The sequence below is a fragment of the Melanotaenia boesemani genome, chromosome 3 (genome assembly GCF_017639745.1).
Source record: "Melanotaenia boesemani isolate fMelBoe1 chromosome 3, fMelBoe1.pri, whole genome shotgun sequence".
Taxonomy (NCBI): Eukaryota; Metazoa; Chordata; class Actinopteri; order Atheriniformes; family Melanotaeniidae; genus Melanotaenia; species Melanotaenia boesemani.
This window is the reverse complement of record NC_055684.1, coordinates 11162148-11184175: the sequence shown is the minus strand read 5'-3', so window position 1 is coordinate 11184175 and position 22028 is coordinate 11162148. Positions and strand designations below refer to the sequence as shown.

The 22028-nt window shown below is 39.3% G+C and overlaps 2 protein-coding genes across 4 annotated transcripts in view; both read left to right on the top strand.

Moving 5' to 3' along the window:
* Positions 1–17780, top strand: part of LOC121636005 (protein SSUH2 homolog) — a 28723-nt gene extending 10943 nt beyond the window's left edge. The window contains exons 2-13 of one of the 3 annotated variants that reach the window (XR_006009580.1): positions 4379–4474; positions 4566–4656; positions 4784–4913; positions 6577–6637; positions 8600–8724; positions 8808–8870; positions 9421–9500; positions 10496–10588; positions 10662–10767; positions 11475–11533; positions 12122–12229; positions 13873–14007. Coding sequence is in view for 2 of the 3 variants with exons in the window: in XM_041979382.1 (XP_041835316.1) it covers positions 4379–4474; positions 4566–4656; positions 4784–4913; positions 6577–6637; positions 8600–8724; positions 8808–8870; positions 9421–9500; positions 10496–10588; positions 10662–10767; positions 12122–12229; positions 13873–14007 (1088 nt within the window). In the remaining variant the exon portion in view is untranslated. Of the gene's footprint in view, positions 1–4378; positions 4475–4565; positions 4657–4783; positions 4914–6576; positions 6638–8599; positions 8725–8807; positions 8871–9420; positions 9501–10495; positions 10589–10661; positions 10768–11474; positions 11696–12121; positions 12230–13872 lie in introns of those variants that run through there. The other 2 variants (XM_041979382.1, XM_041979383.1) reach the window with 2 other exon arrangements.
* A 593-nt stretch (positions 17781–18373) lies between these two features.
* Positions 18374–21264, top strand: dynlrb1 (dynein, light chain, roadblock-type 1). The gene is made up of 4 exons (XM_041979439.1): positions 18374–18490; positions 18750–18825; positions 20288–20455; positions 20672–21264. Exons 1-4 carry the CDS (start codon positions 18488–18490, stop codon positions 20713–20715), a joined length of 291 nt encoding a protein of 96 aa, XP_041835373.1. The 5' UTR covers positions 18374–18487; the 3' UTR covers positions 20716–21264.
* Positions 21265–22028: the final 764 nt, after the last annotated feature.

Sequence of the window (22028 nt, the reverse complement as noted above, 5' to 3'; positions counted from 1 at the left end):
GGAAAATCCAAAAATGGGCAAAGAGGTGGAGCTGAGAGGGGGACTGTGAAGATGGGGGTGGATGATTGACACCCATAAAACTCCAAGCTGCCTGTAGCTAAGAGTTAACCAAGCTAACAGTAGCTAACCAGCTAACGGAGGTAGGCGGGCTAACCCCTCCTTTACACCGGGTGTGTGTGGGTAACGTTACGGTTGCACCACGGTTTTGTTCTGACCTCCGTAGCACAACAATTTTTACTGGGAGCATGTCAGGTGTAGAGCGCCCGCGAGTGCAGTTCACCTAGCAGGATCCGTGAAGTCACACAATTCCAGGACATCTCCAGGTTGTCTATAGACTCGCCGCGTAAATTTAGCAGAGCGCCGTGACAATGAGCTTCTGAGATGCATCTGATACGTGCTGTGGCGCACCCAGTGGAAATCAAACCATTGACTGAAATGGCTGCAAATTGCAGCAGAGGCCGCGGCGCAGGCGTAACGTGCCGCACATGCACCAGATGTATAACGGGTAAAGCTAAGGCGCGCTGTTAGCCAGCTAAAAACCGCACTTGCTGCTGATATTGGATATATGTCAATCAAAAGGACACGCCTCTAATTATGCCAAATTTCAAGATAAAATAACATCCAAATGGATGAGTTAGAAAAAAATTCTCCACCCTCACAGTTGTCATGAAGGTAAACCTTTTAATTCTAAAATGTTTTTTATACCAGGCTTTAAACATGTTTATTTCTGCTGTGAAGTTGGCCTTTTTAACATGGGAGCTCCTAGTGGATGAGGGCTGAACTGCAATTTTTGCACTTCCACATAGGCTTCACATTTCACCGCCGGAGGATGCCGCTCGGTTTCAACATGGTCAAAGCTTTTCACATTTTTATTTATTGCACTTTTATGGATGAATGTGGTCTTATATGTATGCCCATGAGTATTTAGTTCACTCAGAGATTTGATTGGAGTTCTGGAAATAATTTATTTAGATGTACATGCTGTCCTTTTGAAAACTGTGTACATTGTGCATTTTATTTTGTTTCTGTTACTGTCTGTAAAAATGCTATGAAAAAACATTTAAATAAATTTTGTGTGTTTTAAAAGAACTTAAAGCTTTGGCACCTCTACTCAGAAAATTATGTGGAAAATAAACTGTCGATTTTCTATTTTTTGTGGTTTACCGCACATTCTTAGCTATGTATTTAGTTACTATGGACATAATTCATACAGATAATCAATATATATATATATATATATATATAATATGAGGGTTTTATTTATAGGAAATTAAAATGCTCCAAAAAATGACACTACAGCATGCAGAAATGTGAAATTATGCTCTGGTGGATTCGTTCTATGTAGGTCTTAAAGGGTTAACCTTAATAGAGAGTTTAGAAACACAAGAAAAACATCCGGCTAGCTTTGACTTTCAGCTGTCCTTTAGCAGAATAGCTGTCATTAGTTTGAGACATAAGTAACACTACAATAGTGAACATAAATACGACCATATATATATGGAATTAAATGCCGTTTCTTCTGCAAAATATAGCTATTGCGTACTGACGACTAAAAGCCACGGACCTCATGTCGATACGAATATGTTTGAACAGCAAAACCATACGTCACAAAAGAAACCTGAAACCTGGCTGAACCAATCAGATACTTCAAACCCATTTTTGGCTCCATGCCAGTGGATACCTGTCTGGATTTTTCTCATTTTTTTTCTCCTCATTTCAAAGATGATGGACTTGTTTGCCACAGCAGGACCTACATCAGCTGCTGTGGATGATGGTGATGATAGCATAAGCTGTCGTAAGCTGCACTGTTTTCATATCATTTAGGTTCTGTTCTGAGTCAACAGACCCATTAAACCCAGTAAGTCTGAGCCATAGAAGTCAGTTAGCAGTGATCACGCCAGCTGTTGATATGATAAAGTGAAGGAAAATGTTTGTTTTTATGTGAAGCATGAATGTTAAATAGAAAAAAAAAACATTTTAAAAAAATAAACCTGAAGTGCTAGCTTCACGAACTAAATAAAATTAAACATTTTAAATTTCAATTCATCACCTCCCCGGGATTTATGTTTAATCTTTTTAATGAGAATTATCTACTTGGACTTAAATGTTGTGAAAGCAGCTCCTCTTTGGCTTCATTTTATGCCGTCTTTATGGCTGCTCAACCAGCCGCAAACATCTAGTTTTTTTTAAATACACAACAGCCTCTTCTGTTGGTCTTTTTTCCATGAATCTTCTTCAGGACGTCCTCCAGGTGTAGCTCAAACACACAGGGTCTGATAGAAATTGCTTTAATTTGTTTTTGGCAACATTTGTCAGTCAGTATATTCTCAGCCTGATGCTTCACCAGAAACAGATGCAGCTTTTTCTTTCCTTTTTTTTTGACCTTTTAGTCACTGCTGAACTTCTGGAGGAGGCTTGAGCCCTATCAGGTGGTGTCACATAGATGGAGGGTACAGAAGTCAAAATGCATTCAGCTTTCATACAGCTTTTCTTGTTCATTTGACTTAGACCGTGTGAAAACTCTAGAATTAGTGGGGATAATAGATAACAGCCACATATGAGCAAATTCCAAGATATTCCATATTTTACAATTGATTCCAGTATATAAAAACACCTGCAACAGAACCAGTCCAGTACCCATACCCTCCTCTTCCCCAGCCATGCTACAGTAATGTGTAGAATGTGGTTCTTCATCATCATGTTAAAAATTGCATGGACATCTCTGGAAAAGATGTGGTCTTGAAGGCAGCAGATGTTTTAGTTAAATCTCAGAGAACTGCATTAATGATGAAGAGCTCTGATCCAAGCCCATACCCACTCAACTCAACTTTATTCATAAAGCACTTTAACACATCAGTTGAACACAGCATAGAAGAAATACTTTTAAAAGTAAAATAAAATGCAAAGTCAAAACAGAAACAATAGCAGTAAAATGATAAAAAAAAAACCAATATAAACAATGAAAACAAGATTTTAACCCTTTAAATTGCAATTTGATTACTTGATGTTGCTATTTTTGTTGTTCTCACTTTTTTAGGACAAAAATGTCCCATTGAAGTGTAACTACACACCAGAAACTGCAAGGGTTGGGGTGGGATGTGTGGGTTGATCAGGGAGCAGGAAGTGGGCAGGTCGGGATACACAGACAGAAATGATTGACAGACAGCAGCTCAGCTCAGTGGCACGATGCAAAGGGAGATTCACAAAGCACCTACGCCACAGAGCGGTCTTTGAGGTGGAAGACTTTTTCCCTCCTGAATCTCCTCAGCTACACATGAACAAGTTGGTCCTGACCTATGTTAGTCTGAGCTGTTAGCGCTGTTACGCTGGCCTGTCAGCAGCTCTGGAAAGCTGTGGCGAGCTGCTGTCTGTCACCGGATGAGGATCAGCAGGTAAAGAATAAAGTCTAGTGTTACTTTTACACCCCTCAAAAGCATAAATCTGTCCCTTTGCAGGAATATTTCATCAGAAACTCTGTGAAAGAATAGAAATCTGAAACTAGCAAATTACACCAGATAAGTTCACATCCCTTCATGCGTTGGTGAGCGTGGTTCACACACAGGAGTTTTTAAACTGCAGCACTGGCTTTGTTTGATAGGTGCTAGAGCACCTTTACCTTCTTATGCTTGAATTATTAAAAAAAAACGCCACAATTTCTCTGTTCTGTTTTCCAAAGACCAAAAATAAGACAAACAGTAGATATGATGACTCTGCTGGTCAAACTGGACTTTCTGATTTTTATTTCGTGTCTAACTGGAACTTGTTTACATCAGCTGCAGTTCTCATCTGGATTTGAACTTCATATCTAAAGGAATTTTATGTGGTTTATAATTTATTACTGGTCCAGCAGCAGTTTTTTCATGTGACTACACTGATGTTAGCATGACTTGTGTTTAAGCCTCTGACCTACTTCCTGATGGCCTCAGCTAAAGAATGCATCCTCCCTTCCTGCTGCACTGACAGAAACACTGTCCCATTCACCTCAGCTTTGTTCTTATGTCTACTATTACATGACTTTTAAAAAATGTTTATTGAAGCCTCTTGGGTTAAAAACTCCTCTTCAGTGTTTTCCACTAGTGAATAATCTTTCTCTCTGTAGAAGAATGGACTCCAGATAGTTTGGAAATGACCTTTTCAGATCGATGGGCAGTAACAGTTGCTTCTCTAAGTCCATTGCTGATGTTTTTCGTCCCCCGGCATTGTGTGAACACACACCCGAATGCTGCAGAGCAGCAGCTGCGGATCCTCTTAACTCTGAGACTTTTCTGGATCATTCAGACTTTAAAGGATCTGAACTGAAATGCATTTAAAGAAGGAAATAATTGAAAACATTTGAAGATATTTTGGTACTGAAACATCTTTTGCTCATTTTTCTCAGGTTCATTTGATCCAAACATACCAGAGGAGGGACCATCGGCGCCACCTCCTGGCTGGCTGGAGGACATACACGGATACCAGGGCCACAAAGGAGGAAGTGGGTTTCTTTTTCTGTCTTTTTATTTTTAAGATTTTTTTTCAGCATTCCTCTTTTTAATCTCTTTTCTTTCTGTGTTTGTGTTGTGCAGGTCCGGAGGATGACAACCCGTTGTACCCACCTCCCCCTGCCTATAACCCCCAGCCTGAACTCAACAGGAGCACTTCTGTACCCAGTGTCAGGTGGCCATCTTTAATTCTTTCATTATATAAAATAGTCCTGATTGTGCTTTGCATCTTAGTCAAACATGTTTGTTTGTTTGAACTTTATGAATCTTGTGACAGGATTAAAACAGGCTTTTTTCTGCAGGGTCCCCTCTGTGTCGGAGGATGTGGCCCGAGAAGCTCTGCTCAAGTTTGTGGAATCAAAATGGAAGTACAGCTCCAAGCCTGCCAGAAACCTGAGGTTCAAAGACCTGAAACCCGTCACAGTTTACAGGGTAGGAGCTGCTCTCTCACTTAAAACAAACACAGAATACACAAAGTGCCAGTGATAAACATGTGAATGAGTAATTAAAATGGAGTACATTCTCAGCCTTGGAAAAAAATTTCTGTATTTAGTTGTTCGGGGACATCACTGATATCATCAATCAGATTCCAACTGTCTTGTCCAGCGGGCGGATGAGCTCTGCAGGATCTGAACACTCTTTGCTCTATGGATCATTAACTTGAACCAAACCTACCTTTGATTGAGACATTTTTCTCAATCCATCAATCAAAATCTCATCATCCACCTGAACATTTCCTGTAGAGGTAATGAGCTCCATCTCCCCTGGTCCTTTACCAGATCATCAACGATGGTGGAAATCAGATGATTTTCTTCACACACTCATCTCTCTTTGTTTCACTGGACCAGAACCAAACCAGAGTTCCAGCATCATCTTTGTCTGTTCAGACTGGTGATTCATCCCTGAATATCACTTCATCCAGTCACCCTCCGTTCATGACTGCTTCTCTTCAGCTTCACTGGAACCTGCGTCTCTTCTCTTTAGTGATGCTTCATGTTCGACTTTTCTTTTTTCCTTCAATTCATTTCTTACAGTTAAGTCAGAAACATTGACTCTTGTTTCTGTCCATTCGCTTTTGATTTCTTCAGTGGGACTTTTTAAATTTTCTATTTTGTTTTAAGTTTTCTGTCCTGATGTTTCAGCTTCTTCCTCAGTCCATGTGTATGTTTTGTTTGGACTTGCTCCAGATGTTAGACACAGCCAACTGGGAACAACCGGCATCTTCTTCCTTCTTGAAGGAGTTTTATAATTCTTTCAACTATTTCTACTGTGTTTTTCATCAGTTGTCAGGTACAACAGCTCATTAAGCTCAGCAATCACTCTTTTAACTGCAAAATCGTTTGTAGGTAAAGGTTGTGGAAGTGCAAAATGTAAAGTGATTTTTTTTTTCTTTGCTTGATCTAAAAATAGCCTGTTTAATGATAGCAATGAGCCCATTTACATGCAAACCAAAAACCTGATCATTACCTGATTTCTGGACTTACCAGATTTTTCAAGTGATCATGTAAACAGAATAATTGGATGGACAGATACAGGAAATTTTTCCTGTATCTGTTTAATAAGTCACCTCTGGCAGACGGGGAAGAGCTGCTTAGAAAACAGACTTTACCTGCTGCTTTTATACACTCGCCATTTTATTACACTTTTTAAATCATTTTCTGGTTTGCATATTGTTTTTCTAACAATTGATTTTGCACATCCTTATTTAAATTTATATGCTACTATAGTCTTTTCTTCTTACTTATGCTCTCTTGATGATTTAATCATTGATTTTTATATGTTGTACATACATTTGTATATTTAGTTTAGTATCTGGTAGATTTGTATGTTTGTTTTGCTGCTTTATTTTATTTAATTTTGTTATCTGAGTGTTTTTGTCTGTCTGTCTGCACACTGCATCAGTGATACATCAGCATTATTTAAGCACCACGTTTAATGATTGAGAAGTTTAAAATACTGAAATAAAACCTTTCCAGAGCCAACAGCTGATCTCATATGCGCTCTACTTCATGTTCTAACTCATCGACCGTGTGATGACATGAGCCCAAAGAACCGCCAACCATTCAGTGTTTTCTGACTCCTCTTCTTCCTGCAGTATCGACTGGAGACCTACACCGAGACCAGAGCCAGTGCCTGGCAGTTTGAGTCCTACAACGGTAAACTTTCACACTCAGCTGACTGAATGTGGTGTCCTCACTAATGACCAGATTAACATGGAGAAAGGGGAAAACGGGCCATTGGTTAACTATCCGATTACATTAAACATTAAAACTAAGAGTTTACAGACACATAGTGCATCTGTGAAGCTATACTCTGATATGCTGAGCTACTAGGGCTGTAATTTCTATGTTTATGTTTTGGAATTATTTGTCATGAATTTAAATAAAGTCGCCCAAATTAGTGAAATGAAATTGAAAGAGAAACATATTTATATATAAAGCAGGAGCTGTGCTCACAAAGTCCAACTTGTTTACCAGGGCTGTCTCTTGCCACCAGTTCTGTTCTTGGTGTTCATGGACAGGATCTCCAGGTGCATTTAGGGAGAGGAGGGTGTCTGGTTTGGGAACTTCCGGATTTCATTCCTGCATTTTGCAGATGATGTGGTTCTGTTTGCGTTTTTCAGACCAAGAGCTTCATCACAAACAGGTGGTTCACAGCTGAGTTTTAAAATCTCCTCTAATGCTGAGATCATGGTTCTCAGTTGGAACAGAGTAGAGTTTTCCCTCTGGGTTGGAAATGAGTCTTTGCTTCAAACGGATGAGTTAAAGTATCTTTTTCTAATATGATGGTAGGAAGCAGCCATAGACGGGAAGGCGGATTGGGGCTTCATCAGCTGTAAACAAGATAGTGCTCCAGTCCACTGTGATCAAAGCTGAGCTAAAAGACAAAGCTTTTCATTTATTGGCCTATCCATGTGCCAACCGTCACCTGTGGTCACCAGATTTGGGAAGGGACAGTAAGACTGTAGATACAAGCTACTAAAAGGAGGTTCCTTCAGAAGGTGGTCAGGCTCAGCTTGAGAGATCAATTGAGGAGCTCACACATCCAGAGGGAGGTTGGCGAAATGGCTTCACCTCCTAAAGGAGTCAGCTAAGGTGGTTCATATATCTGATAAGAGCCTCCTGGTCGTCTCCCTTTGAAGATTTTCTTAGCACGTTCCACTGAAAGGAGACCCTGGGACAGAGCCAGGACATGCCGGAAGGATTATACTGTATATTCCTTCTGGCCTCTGAACACCTCAGGATCCTCTCGGAGGAAGAGATGAAATGTCTAAGTCTACGTTCACACTGCTGGAAAAAGTGGCCCAAATCTGACTTTTTAATGACTGTCTGGCACAAATAATGTTTTTTTTAATCCAACCCAGACTACTTAATTTTCTAAATCTGATCCATATCTGATGTTTTTAAAGCAACCAGCATTGTTTATGTGGTTTGCTTAAGTAGAGAAATTACCAGAAGCTCTAAAGTTGACAGTTCTCATGTTTTTCTTACATTCCCATATAATTGCTTGTGGTTGGAACTGGTTTCATTTGGATTAAAATGCTTGGTAACGTCTTTAGCTGAATTTTTTTAATCTCTTGATTCAGGCTAATATGTGGGTGGTGTTCCAAGTCTTTCCCAGTTCCTCCAAGATGTACAATCAGAGGAACTTGACACTCTCCACTTCCTCTCCATTGATGTTATGCTGTGTGGTCTTTAACCTTCCAGAAATTAGGTTGACTTGTTGAGGTTGAGATTGTTGTTTGTACAGCAGGCCACCAGCATCTGGACCTTCTCTCTGTACGGTGCTTCATCATTGTTTCTGATCAGTCCTAAAGCAGGTGTGTCATCAGGAAATGTGATGAGGATGTTGGATTCGTGAGTGGCGATGCAGTTGTGGGTTTACAGTGTGAACGGGACTGGACTCAGGACACTGGGGAACAGAGGTGCCCATTGTGACGTACTGGGGTTTGTTCATTAGGACGTCCTTTATCCACAAGAACAGAGGGTTCTTGGCACAAAGAAACTAAAGAAAACAAACAAACAAAAAACTCAGCTGAGGCTAATGGGAATGTTAATGGTTTTATCAATCACTGGAATCTCACTTATTTGATGAACTGATTATTTTTGTTCCAACAGGTCAGCCGGTTGATGGTCCTCAGTACGGTATGAGTCCTCCACCGTGGGACATCCCGGTGTCGCTGCCTCAGATCTACACTGACAAGGTGGAAAAGATCCGAGTGCCGCACTCGTCGTTTGTGAAGGTTCAGCTCTTGTCGTCAGTCCATCTCTGTCGTCTCGACCTGCTGCTGCCGTCGGCTCGCTGTAACATGGGTTTGTGTTTCAGGTGTGTCACAAGTGTCACGGCTGTGGAAGAACTCGCTGTACTGGCTGCTTTGGCAGAGGTCAGGTGAGGTCTCTGGTTTTAAAAATCTCCCTTTTTATTTTCTGATGACGCTGGTTCAGTTCAGTCCAGTGATGCAGTTTATACAGATTCCTCACTTTAGAAGTTCTTTAAACAAGACTGGGGCCAAACATTTGCAGATCAGAACATTTATTAAAATGTTTAAGATATTCTGTATTGAAAGCCAACAAAGCAGATAAACACTCCACCAGGCTGACCCAAACATTGCCTGATTATGTCAAACCAACAATTTTCAGCCAGTCGGTCACTGAGAGAGACCCTCGCAATGCTTGGAAAAGACTGATAATGATGGGATGCTCACTTCTGACTGTTAAACTGAATTAAGAATCTGAAATGGGAAAAAAAATTATGATAATTTGAACACCTGATTGTTGTTGAAAAATGTTAACATGATGTTTCTGTCAGAGCGTAGCAGGAAAACCAAACCTGCACTGATTGTCGCTTCAGGCATGAAAAACAAACGGCTCTGTCAGAAAAATCTCCATTACTTCACGGAGAACCAAAGTTTCCTGATTAAGCTTCTGTTGTTTTGCAGAAACGTTGCACTTTCTGCAACGGTCACGGTCGGACCCGGAACAAACGCTGCACCTCCTGTCACGGCCGAGGACGGAAGAGGTGAGCCCAGTCCTCCGTCTGAAGCTGGAGGAAGAGATGTGGGTGTGAACTGAGAGTTGGTTTGGTAGATTGTCTCACACAACGCTAATTCCAGCAAAGATGCAGCTCTTTGTAAATAAATACAAACAAAATGGAATGATTTGCAAATCTCATCAACCCATATTTTATTCCTGATACAACAAACATGTCAGATGCTGAAACTGAGACATGTGACAATTTCATGGACAATATTAGCTCATTTTAAATGTGATGAGGCAACACATCTCTTACAGTGTGGAACAGGAACAACAAAAGGCTGGAAAAGTAATTGTTACAGTCAAAACCAACTGGAGGAACATTTGACAACTAGTAGGTTAAAACAAAACAAAAACTCAGTAACATGACTGGGTTTATTTTAGAGAGCCAGAGTCTCTCAGGTGTAAAGATGAGCAGAGGTTCATCAGCCTAAGACAAACTTGTGGAACATTTTCAGGAAAATGCTCCTCACTTCAAATTGCAAAAGCTTTTCCCACCATCTGCAGTGTTTAAAGTCAGGAGGAATCTCTGTGGACATGGGACAAGACTAAATGTCAAAACTGCTTGTGGTTTCATTTACATTTCACATCTTGTTTGTTTCTGATGAACAGAATCACATAATTTTCAGACTCATTTTCAGTCAATGATGGACTCTCACATCTGACAGCTCTGATTTCACTTTTATGTAACTCAAAGAATCTTCTCTCTTTCACATCATTTATAGCACAAGAAGTGAGGGTCTCATCACACGCACATACAGTTATCACATCATCAGCTGTTCGTGCATTGCTTTTCTTCTTCCTGGTACACACTGGCCTGGTTCTTCATTATCCTGAGTCAGGGCGACACAACTTTGCAATGATGACGACAACTTGTGCACGCCATATGTACAGAGTAGAAACTATTGTCCACAGCACATCTAAGTAATACACTGTATGAATCAAGGACAAGATCAACCTCAACACTTTCCTGCTCTGCAGGTGTTTGAGCTGCCGTGGCGATGGCTACAAGACTTGCACGGTTTGTCACGGTGCTCAGAACCTGCTGCATTTCATCCAGCTCACAGTCACATGGTACGTCCTCGTTTCACAGAGTCCATCCAGATCTCCTCCTCCGCTTCATGTCATTGTTGTTATCTTTTTGTAGGAAGAACAACATCAGTGATTTTATTCCAGACCGCCAGCCGGACTTCCCTGACAAGAAATTTGAGAAAGTTTCAGGAGATCCTTTCTTCATTGATGAGAACGTGTTGGTAAACAAAACGTTTGTTTGGCATGAGTTCCTTCCTTCAGTGCAGCTCCAGACTCCAGAAAGGTTTTCTACAAAAACTGGAGCATGACGCAGAGTAGAGTATAAAAAAAATAGACAAATAGAAGTCCACGTTATGCATCTTTAGACAGATGATAAATCTCAGCTGCAGGCCTGGTAAAATCTTTGCTTGTGTTCAGTCACATGACTAGCGAATGAAGGGGTCGAACAAAAACAAAATGGCTGATGTTGTTCAGGGAAGATGTGAGACGTCTGAGTATTTCTACTATTTAGATGTGAGTTCAGCACTAGATACCTTAAAAAAATCATCTGTGTGATGTCAAAGATCACATTATCCAAGAAGGATTTAATTACTGAATTGGAAAAATATCCATCAGTTCAGTTCCTGCTGCTTCCAAGCAGCTTCTACACGACCAAGCAGATGCAGCCATGGAAAAATCTTGGAAGTCTGGAACTTCTTGGTGTGTGGATGGATGAAAACGGTTGTTATTAAGACCCTTTATGACAAATCCTGCATTGTTTCTGCCTCTTTAAGGAAGTACACATTTTGTAACTTGTGTTAGGTGTAAACAAACTAAGACTGGCTGTTTGACTATCATGGACTAGATTTGGAGGTCTTCTACAGGACCATGGCCCCTCGGAGGGATGTGGAAGTACTGCAGAGGGACTGTAGATTTGTTTTCTTTGCAGAAAATTATATATGTATTAGCACAGATCCAAATGGATAAATGGGGGCAGAAGATGTTTCAGTAGGCTCCAGCAACACACAGGGACTATCTCAAGTTGGGCACCAGTTCACTCAACATCAGATTTCCCTCAACCTGTCTTTCCAAGGCAGGTTAAATAAAAAGAAAATAAACCATTAAATGAAAAAACATTTGTTTCACCCAAAGTTCTTGTGCAATCAGGTTTTCAAAGATATTCATGGCTATAGCTCTGCAGTTCTTTTCCAAAACAGCAGTTACTGAAAACTTTACAGTATTATGCCGTTTGTAAGACCTTGTTATGAGTAAAAAAAAGGCTCCACCTCTCCATCAATTTGGAGGTCCTTGGCCTGAACAACACTGAAGACCCCTGACCTAGATTCTTCATAGGAGCCCAGTTTATGTCGTCTTCATCAGAAAGATTGCTAAAACATTCTGGTGAATGAAAATAAAACATCAGCTCAAGTAAGATTTTCACAGTTTAAACTAGGAGTTTTACTAACATGGAAACTAAAACATGAATCCCAGCCCCGAGTTTAAGTGGAAAATGTTGGTTGGTACAACTGCAACATGAATCAGACTGAACTGAGTTTACAGACATATGGGTTTGATTGAACTTCTCTATCCTGTCAGGTTTATCCGATCCAGGGTTTCCCTGATCAGGAGATCTGTGACATTTCAACTAAACTGATTAATGAACACCTTCATCGCTTCACCTCTACCAGTCGCATCCTGCAACAGGTACAAAGCTAACGCCAGCATTTTCACCATTTTAAAATTTAAAATTTTTAACACAATATAAGTCAGTCATACACTCACAGTCCACGTTATCAGGTCCACCTTGTTAGTACCAGGTTGGACCCCTTTTTCCTTCAGAACTGCCTTAATTCTTGGTTCGACATGGTGTTGGAAACATTCCTCAGAGGTTTTGCTCTATATATATTATATATATTGACATGACAGCATCACACCGTTGCTGCAGGTTTGTTGACTGCGTCCATGATTAGACTCTCCTGTTCCACCACTCGCTGCTCTGTTGGATTGAGATCTGGTAACTGTAGAGTCCAGTAAACTCATTGTCATGTTCAATAAAGCAGTTGGACATGATCTGAGCTTTGTGACATGGTGCATTATCCTGCTGGAAGTAGCCATCAGAAGATGCGACTCTGTGGTCATAAAGGGATGGACATGGTCAGCAGCAATACTCAGGTAGGCTGTGGTGGTTAAACCATGTCCTGCTGGTACTCAGGAGCCCAAAGTTTGCCAAGAAAATATCCTCCACACATTACACCACCAGCAGCCTGAAGCATGGATACCTGGCAGGATGGATCCATGTTTTCAGGTTGTTTCCACCAAATTCTGACTCTACCATCTGAATGTGGAGCTGAAATAAAGACTCATCAGACCAGGAAATGTTTTTCCATCTTCTATTGTCCAGTGTTGGTGAGTCTGTGTGAATTGTAGCCTCAGTTTCCTGTTCTTAGCTCCACACACCGGGTGCCTCTTAGGAGGTGTGGTCTTCTGCTGCTGTAGCCCATCTGCTTCAAGGCTGGATGTGTTGTGTGTTCAGAGATGATATTCTGCATACTTTGGTTGGAACCAGTGGATATTTGAGTTCCTGTTGCATTTCTATCATCTCCAACCAGTCTGCCCATTCTCCTCTGTCCTCCAACATCAACAAGACAGTTTGGTCCAGGCAACTGCTGCTCACTGGAGATTTTCTCTTTTTCAGACCATCCTCTCTAAACCCTGGAGATGGTTGTGGATGAAAATCTCAGTAGATCAGCAGTTTCTGAAATATTCTGAACGTGGCATGGTTGTTGGTCTAAGTCACTTAAATCCCCTTTCTTCCTCATTCTGATGCTCGGTTTGAACTTCAGCAAGTCGTCTCGTTACAACCAGTGTTTCAATGATCTCCATGGTCACCAGCTCTCAGTCCAGCAGAGCACCTGATAAAGGGGCCTGTGAGTGTGTTTCTGCATCATTAATGGATATACTGCATTAGTGTGACAAAGAGACTACGATCTTTTCCTAAACCCAACCAAGTTTAAATGCTTAAACTTAACCAACAGCAAGTAAATGAAAACAAGGAAATGACAGAAATGGCTCTTCCAGGTGAGTTCCCTCCACCCCGCCTCCAGCTGCTTTATGTAGAATGATGTGTTTATAAGTAAACGCTTCAGAAGTTGAATATTGCTGCATCCTGTCCATCAAACCATCCAAACCATCGCAGTCAGAGCTACTGATGAGTTTATGCTCAACACAAGGAAACATTTCAGATTGTTCAGACATGATGTGGTGGGATTTATCTTGTTTTAAAGAGGATGAATGTCCAGTTGGAGGTATGCTGACTTCATGTTCGTCTTCTGTTTCTCTGTCCACAGCGTCAGACCATCGAGCTGGTGCCTCTGACTCATGCTTACTACGACTACAATGGCAAAGACTACAGCTTCTTTGTGTATGGGGTAGAGAACAAAGTGTTTACCTCCAAATATCCCACTGCCTGCACTATTTTGTAAGCTACGAATGGTCTGAATGTGAACCACCTTTGTGGGTCAGATCAGACGCCTCATGTACCAACACTATGTAAATGTTCCGTACGCCATGTTCCACACACACATTGGGATGTACAGAAAACAGCTATGTGTGGATGTGCACACCGCCACACAAATGTTCGACCTGCCGTGAGAATGTGTATACCCCACGCAAACTCTTGTCATTTGAAAGTGGCAGACTACAAAGTATTGAAATGCTCCTTTATACACTGAAATATGTTCCAGTAACTTTCTGAAGTCAAAATGGAAAAAAATGTCATGCATTAAGCCCAAACCACATTTAACCTCATTTCCCCACATACAATACCACTTAATAAAATTCCACAACCTAAATGTGTAAAGTAAACTGAGGAGTTTTCTCTGTTTGTCACATGACGACATTAACACATCAGTGACCGCACACACATTTACACATATGACATGAAATAATCTTATTGTCGCTGAGAAGGCAGCACAGTGTCAGATGACCATATTAATTAAGAACAAAACAATTGATATAAGTTCCTAAATGTATGATTTGTCTGACTCCGTCGTTTCATCTTAACTCCCTCATCATATTCCCAACGTGTCTCTGGGATTCCAGCTCAGTGTTGGTCAGTACGCGGTCACACTGGTGTCCTCGGCAGCTGAGGTCTGAGGTGTTTCAGATCTTTTCACCTCCAGCTGTGCAGCTGCAGCAGAGATGCTGGCCTCATCCGTGTCCATTTCCTGACCCAGAGCTGTGGATGGTGTGTCAGTGACGCTGCGCTCAGTTTCCAGTTTTTCTTAAATGTGTTTGCAGGAAGTCAGAAAGTTTGTCTGATGATGGAAGCGCTATCATCTCTGAACCTCGTCCTGAAGGTGCAACTCTCCACTGATGTGCAGCATTCTTTCTTTTTACATTAACTTTGATGTTGGATCATTTTCATTCTTATTTCAGCTGTGATGGTATCACTTAAAAATGATCAGTAATCAAATCAAACATGCAAAACTATTGTATTTCAGTAAATCTGAGCACATTTAAATTTTATTAGGCTATGGAACACAGGCAAAGCGTGCTGGGAGGCTCCGCCCACCTATCTAACACACTACAAGTGTGTATCGGTTGTTTTAGCTTTCCTTCACCTCTGATTCAACCACATCAGTTTCATATTCTCTTAAATTATTCTTCTTTTTTGATGTTTCTGGTGTGTTGTTATTTGGGATAAAGGTGAAAGGGTGCCATTTATTTATTTTCATTTGCTTATTTATTAATGGAAGGAGTTGAGGCGGTCCTGGAGCTGTGCTCAATTCCAGGTCAGTTGGGATGTATAAAGGAAAGATACAATTCATACAGATTCATACATCTGAAAATGTTTTGTCATGCGCCGTCCTTGAATAAAAGTGATGCAATCCTTCGTACGTGAGGGCCCTGGTCTGCGAGAAGGTTTATGTTGGAGACAAGTTGGAAATGATTTATATTCGACTGACGTTACTACCTTAATACTAAATTATTAGTCTCCATATACACACAAGTGCCAACCTACAGACCCAGCAGGCATCTCATTATGTTGATAATTATTGCTCATTAGAAATGAAGGAACTAAAGTTTGCAGCAGGCTGTCAGCGTCACATCCGTCAAGTTAATCCGTCCCCACTTCTTCCCTTCTGCACACTTCCTCAGACATGATGTTAGCAGCACTAACGGGAGCATAAAGCTTTACTCAAACCGTTTTTAAGAGCTTTTGAGCATTTTTAGCCTTTTTGACAGCAACAGTTTAGTAAACAGAAAAGAGGAAACAAGGATGATGCAGACTGAACTAAAATCAAACCCTAAGTGAATATTTGGTACATGGATCATACGTTTTACCCAGAGAGCTGCAGTTTACCTGTTTTATTACATGCTTTAAATTCAAACTTGTGTTTGATTATGATCTAAGATTCATCTCGGGCCTAAACTGCCTTTTTTTTTTTTTTAAGTTGATCTGTCAGAGAAACTTGATCAGCAACAACCAGACTTCAGGGACTACTTGTTTTTGTTTTAGCAAAAAAAAAAAAGTTAAAACATATTTTAGTCAGAAATTTTCTGCGTTTTCACCTGTGAGCTCAGACTCCTCAGAGCAACCAAGTCATCTCAAGGCACTTTTACACACCGTCCAATTCAATCCAATTCATTGTAGTCCAATTATAATCCAATTAAACAAACCTGTTATATGATTCACATTAGTCCAATTTGTAACTGTTTTCTCATAAAGCAAATCATGAAAAATAATTACTTAGCTAAAGAAAATAACAGATTGCGTCAATTCTCTTCATCAAAACCTGTGTGATATAAATATCTGTAAAGTTTCGCTGAATTCTTTGTCGAACTCGCAGGATTTTTATTCTGCACAGCTTCTGAAAGCTCAGTGCGAGTCACTGCAGTGAACTTGTGTCCATCATTTATCTGCTTTGACTTCTGAACATTTTACCTCTGCTACTGTTTTAGCATCTCGTTTTTTTATTTTAGTTTCAGACAGAAGTGTGTTTACAGCTTCATTTTAATCTGCTCGTTGCTGGGTTTGTGTGTTTCAAGACTTAAAACACTCCCTACATCACTGATGAGCCTGAAAATGAGTTCAGACATCTTGGTTTTGGTTAATAAGTTAATGATAGATTAGCATTTCCTCACTGATTTAATTGTATTTAGAAAGCAGAATCTGCTGCAGTAGACTCAGTAGAGGTAGGATAGAGTCATGTTTCTATTGTGTTGCTTTAGCTTCCTTCTTAATGAGAATTTTGAATGCTTTGACAACTGGGGATACTGATCGTTGATACCAACGTTCTTTACAGTTTGTCATTGACAAATATTTTTTAACTTATTCATGATTCTCGGATGGAATTCGGGCTAAACTGGTGAGCCTAAACCAGTTTGAAAGACTTGGTGGATACTGCTTTATACCCAGTCCTGGCACCCTCACTGGTCACTATTTAATCTGCTGATTGCAGGATTTCCAGGATCATGTTCTTGAATATTCTAGAAACATCTCTGTTATTATTTGCATCTAGTACAGCATTTTGGGGTGTTGCTGCATTAACTTCTAGATATGTTGATATTTTCAATGGCAATGAAGACAAAAGACAAAAATCACTTTTCTCGAAATGAGGTCTGTTGTATTAATTTTCAGGCTTTAAACTACTGTTTGTTTGTTTATTTGTTTTTTTAATTTTATTGACCACAGGATTAATGGAGCCAAAACTGACAGAATTCTCAATAATTAAATTACTTTTTTTTTTACTTTTTTTTTTTTTTTTTTAAGGACCATAATACCAAAACCAACCAAATCCTAAAAAGACATTTCCATGAGTGTTTTTGTTTTCAGGACAAACAGTTTAAACAGTGAAAATGTTAAATAGGTGCTGGTTTATCGGAAAGTCCAACTTAAAACTGAAGTTCTGAACTCACCTTGTTTTGTTGTCAGTCCATCCAGACTCTGGTGTTTCAGTTTACATAATGCAGCTTTTCTTTGTGTCTCAGTCATGGTTTTACCACTTTGAATGTTATATGTAAAAGTTAAATATATTTTGTTACAAGTAGTGGAACATAATACACTAAAGTTTCTTTTTCCACTTTATTATGAGTAAAGCAGTTTTCTACAGTGACAGAGCTACTGTCTCGTATAATGCAGGTCTCTGCCACTTCAGTAAACTTTTACAGTAACATTGTAAAGTTAGTTGATAATTTTATATAATAAAACCTGTATTCATTGAATGAATCACAAATAAATATTTTACTTTGATCCTTCTGCTGCCTGGGTCAGTTTTTGTTAAACTTAAAATTTCTGTTTGTGAAGAACAACAAAATTGTTATTTACATGGATGGAAACTGGTTTTTCAGTGTGGACATGACATCTGTAGTCTCCAGTCTCTCTGTTTGGTGCTGTAACATAGTATTGCCACCAGGAGGAGCTGCGGAGGCAAAGAAGCTCCTAAGTTCTATTTACTGACATGATGTGCAGTGGGAATTGCAACTATTCATATCAAGTTGAGCGCATGTTTCTTTTTTCTTTCTTTTTTTATTTTTGAAGAGAATTGATTAATCACGAGGAACAGTTTTCACATTTATTGATTTTTTTTTATCTTCAACCCAGCCTGACGCAGAGCACATATTGCCTTTTTACGCTTAAATGATTCCGTCATTATCTGCTGTGTTTCCGTTGATAATGAAAGAAAAACGATGATTAATAGTAATGTTCCTACTTTTATTATCGTTTCAATATTGATTATTAATGATAATATATTTTTGAATAAGGGAAAAACAAAACAATCAAATGAATAACAGGTCCAGGAAGCCCTGTTTTCTTCCCAGGACATTGAACGCACCATTGTGACAGCTGCCCCGGATGTTATCGCCTTCATTTGTCCCTGGAAACAAAACTACAGTTAGCTGTTGTGCGGATCACGGAGTGGCGTTTTCTGAAGCATACTTTACCTCATAAACGTTAAAATGGTAGGGTTTTTAAGACTGATTGGTGTGTTTAAAAAAAAGTTTATATTTTCACTATGACGTGATTTAATGTAATGCTTTATAAGAGAGTTATTATTAAGTTGCTAATTAACGCTAGCTGGGTATGCTAGTCGGGCGTTGTCAGCTGATTCCAGAATGTTTTTATTAAATGTACCGAGACAGTCTAGTATAATGTTGGCTGATGTTTAAGTCATATTAGTTGCTGAGTGAAATTATTCAAACTGCTGTCGCTGTTTCTCAGTCTGAAGTGGAGGAAACGCTGAAGAGAATCCAGAGCCAGAAGGGCGTCCAGGGAATTATCGTCGTCAATTCAGAAGGTAAAAACAACTGCTGCTGTCTGCAGGCAGTATGTTTACCACCTTCAGATAACTATTTAGATCAAGTTTTTAAGTTGCTACATAACTAAATGTAGTACTCACGTATTACGTAAGACCACAGGCTTAAAGATATAACGTTTAGAAGATCTGGAATCTGTTCCGATTAACTCACGTATAAAACTTTGGTGTTTTTACTGAGAAACTGCTGATTACAGGATCCCGGTGGTCTTCATTGAAGCTGGAAAAGTAAAAAAGAGTTTTCAAGGACTGGGAAATTCACGAAATTAAGCGGGTTTGTTAAAACTTAAGGAAATATCACAGTATATGTTTGCCATCAATGAGCCGGGATTCTAGTGCCAGACAGTTTCAGATTGGGGAAAAAAATTAATAATGATGTTATAATTTCCCAGTGTGTGTAGTTAAATACAAGGATTTGGTGGTAATGAGAAACAAATGTTTCTTTTTCATACAATAAACTGCCAAGAACTAAAACCTATTAGCCGCCCAAAAAGGCACAGAGAGATGATCTGAGTTGAGCCGTGAGTATTCATTCCCAGGTTTTGTCACCATGGCAACCGATAAAGCACAGAGCCACCATTTTCAGTCCAGCTTAGCTGCAAACAGAAATGCCTGACAGTTTAAACCACAAAGTTAGTCTTACAAAACAGGACTGTGGACAGTTTTGAACGTGGAGTTTTTTTTTGTTTGTTTTTTTTGGGGGGGGGGCATAATGGATGATAAGGTATTTTTATGTACTGCTGAGATTCCTCTGATCAGTCCAATCAGGTCTAACTTGATTGGACAAAATGCTGAAGGGAGGACATAAGGATGTATTAAAGGATTTCATGTTGTTTACTTATGTCTTATTTAACACACCATCTAAATGTATCTATGGAAGTCTCTGGAGATTTAAACCAGCCTCTCTTTTTGCTACACCTCAAACTTTCTAATAGTTTGTCAGCTTATTTTTATCCAGCCACCAATTTTCCTCCTTCATTGTTTGACCTTTTTTTTTTATACAGGTAATCATGTTGAGACAGGAAGTCTCATTAATTTATAAAACAATTTCTCCTATGGGGATTAATAAAGTCTTCAACCATTTACCTTTGGATGTAAAGTCACAGTCTGATCCAGTAGTTTGAGGTACAAACGTTCTTTCAGAAATTGATTTCAATTTTTGATGATTGGATAAAATTATACATTTTTTTTATTAATTTAGTAATTATTCCTTGTTCTTCTATTCTTTTACAGAATTTTTCTTTTTCTGGTGCCCCGATTGCTCCATAGGATACTGTATTGAATGTTTCAGCATGGTTAGCAGAGCTGGTTTTAATATCCCATGTAAAGGTTTTGTTGTTTTTCTTTTAGTTTGGACTCAAAATGTCCCGTAAAACATCTGTAACCTGTTCCGATGGGTTTCCTCATACATTTAATTTGTAAATGTACCCGTGCTTTTCCTCAGGAATCCCTATCAAGACGACTCTGGACAACTCGAGTACGGTGCAGTACGCCGGACTTATCCATCACCTTGTGATGAAGGCGAGGAGCACCGTGCGAGACATCGACCCCCAGAACGACCTTACATTCCTGCGTGTGCGCTCCAAGAAGAACGAGATTATGATCGCTCCAGGTGAGCTTTTCACAGCTTCGCTCTGTTTACTGAAAAAGTAAACAGATTTCATTCTTACTTCTTTTTATATTAAAGAACAATAGATTTATAATTGTTAAACTCAAATATCACAACAGGTTTTGTGTTGTGAGAGTAATAACTCTTAGTCTCCACTACATTAAGATCCAGCTTGCTCAATAACTTTGAATTGAACTGTTTTCCTTTTTTTCTCCACAGATAAGGACTATTTCTTGATCGTAATTCAGAACCCCTCTGCCTAAAACTGAAGGATCTGCTGACCAGCTCTTTGCTTTTCATTGCCTTTCAATATATATTTTTTTTTCCTTTGTTTACTAGAAGCTTTTTATGCACTTCCTGTAAGAGAAGAGAAAGGCAAGAACTGAGGCTTGATAAAACAATATCCAACACTTCACTGACAGATGAACCAGACTGTTCATCACTGTGTAGAGAAATATCTTTTTCCTTGTTTTTGCATTCCAAATAATTTTCCTCTCTCAGCTCAATGTTGTATGTCTGGGAAGTATTTGTCTGGGTTAAGAGGAGAGAAGCACACCTGTGTCAAACCCATTTCTGAAGTTGGAAAAGAAAAGCTGGACCAGAACATACATCTGCAAGATGCAGTGTAATGTACGACAGTGTCCAACAGACATTTTAAAGGTTTGTTTCTGTACCCAGGAAAAGTTGGGATTATTTATTGTTGTCTTCAATTTAGCAGTTGTGCAGTGAACTACACTACAAAGACTTCACTGCATGTCAAGTCTACCTTTTGTTGGTTAAGTGTAACAAAGATAATAAAAAGTGAAAATGGACTTGTTTGTCTTTATTTATTGCATTTAGAAAAAATAATTTATACACATACAGTATAGATGTACATAAACACAGAAATTTTACAAACATAAGTATATACTATATATACACTACCAGCCAAAAGTCTGGACACACTTTTCCATTAGATTTAAAGGAACTGACTTTTGACTGGTAGTGTATATATAGACAAATTCATGTATACATGCATACTTTCATAAGTATACATAGACACGTGCATACATGGGTCTATGCTTGCAATCTAGGGTTGGGCATCTAAGGTATAATGCCGATCCAATACGCATCTCGATACTAAGTATCCGATGCGATATATTAACGATACATGTGTGGCATTTTGCGATGCGGTACGATACGATTTACACCCATATCACGATATGATGCAATAATTCAGTACTATTTAAATAGATCAATTTCATGTAGTAATGTGAAAGAGGATGCAGTGCCAATGAATTAGTTTGATTTTTTATTAACCAAGTAAAGCCAAGACATTTTTACAAACTGTTTTTTCTCTCAGAGCTTGAGTGTTGGTTTACAGTAAGGCCATTTTAAAACACATGGCACATACTTAGGCCATTTTAAAACACATGGCACATACTTAGGCCATTTTAAAACACATGGCACATACTACTTAGGCCATTTTAAAACACATGGCACATACTTAGGCCATTTTAAAACACATGGCACATACTTAGGCCATTTTAAAACACATGGCACATACTACTTAGGCCATTTTAAAACACATGGCACA

Excerpts from the sequence above, each read along its gene's own strand:
- dynlrb1 (XM_041979439.1), top strand. Across the intron at positions 18,826-20,287 it reads TATCGTCGTCAATTCAGAAG|GAATCCCTATCAAGACGACT; the intron begins GTAAAAACAACT and ends GCTTTTCCTCAG. Across the intron at positions 20,456-20,671 it reads CGAGATTATGATCGCTCCAG|ATAAGGACTATTTCTTGATC; the intron begins GTGAGCTTTTCA and ends TTTTCTCCACAG.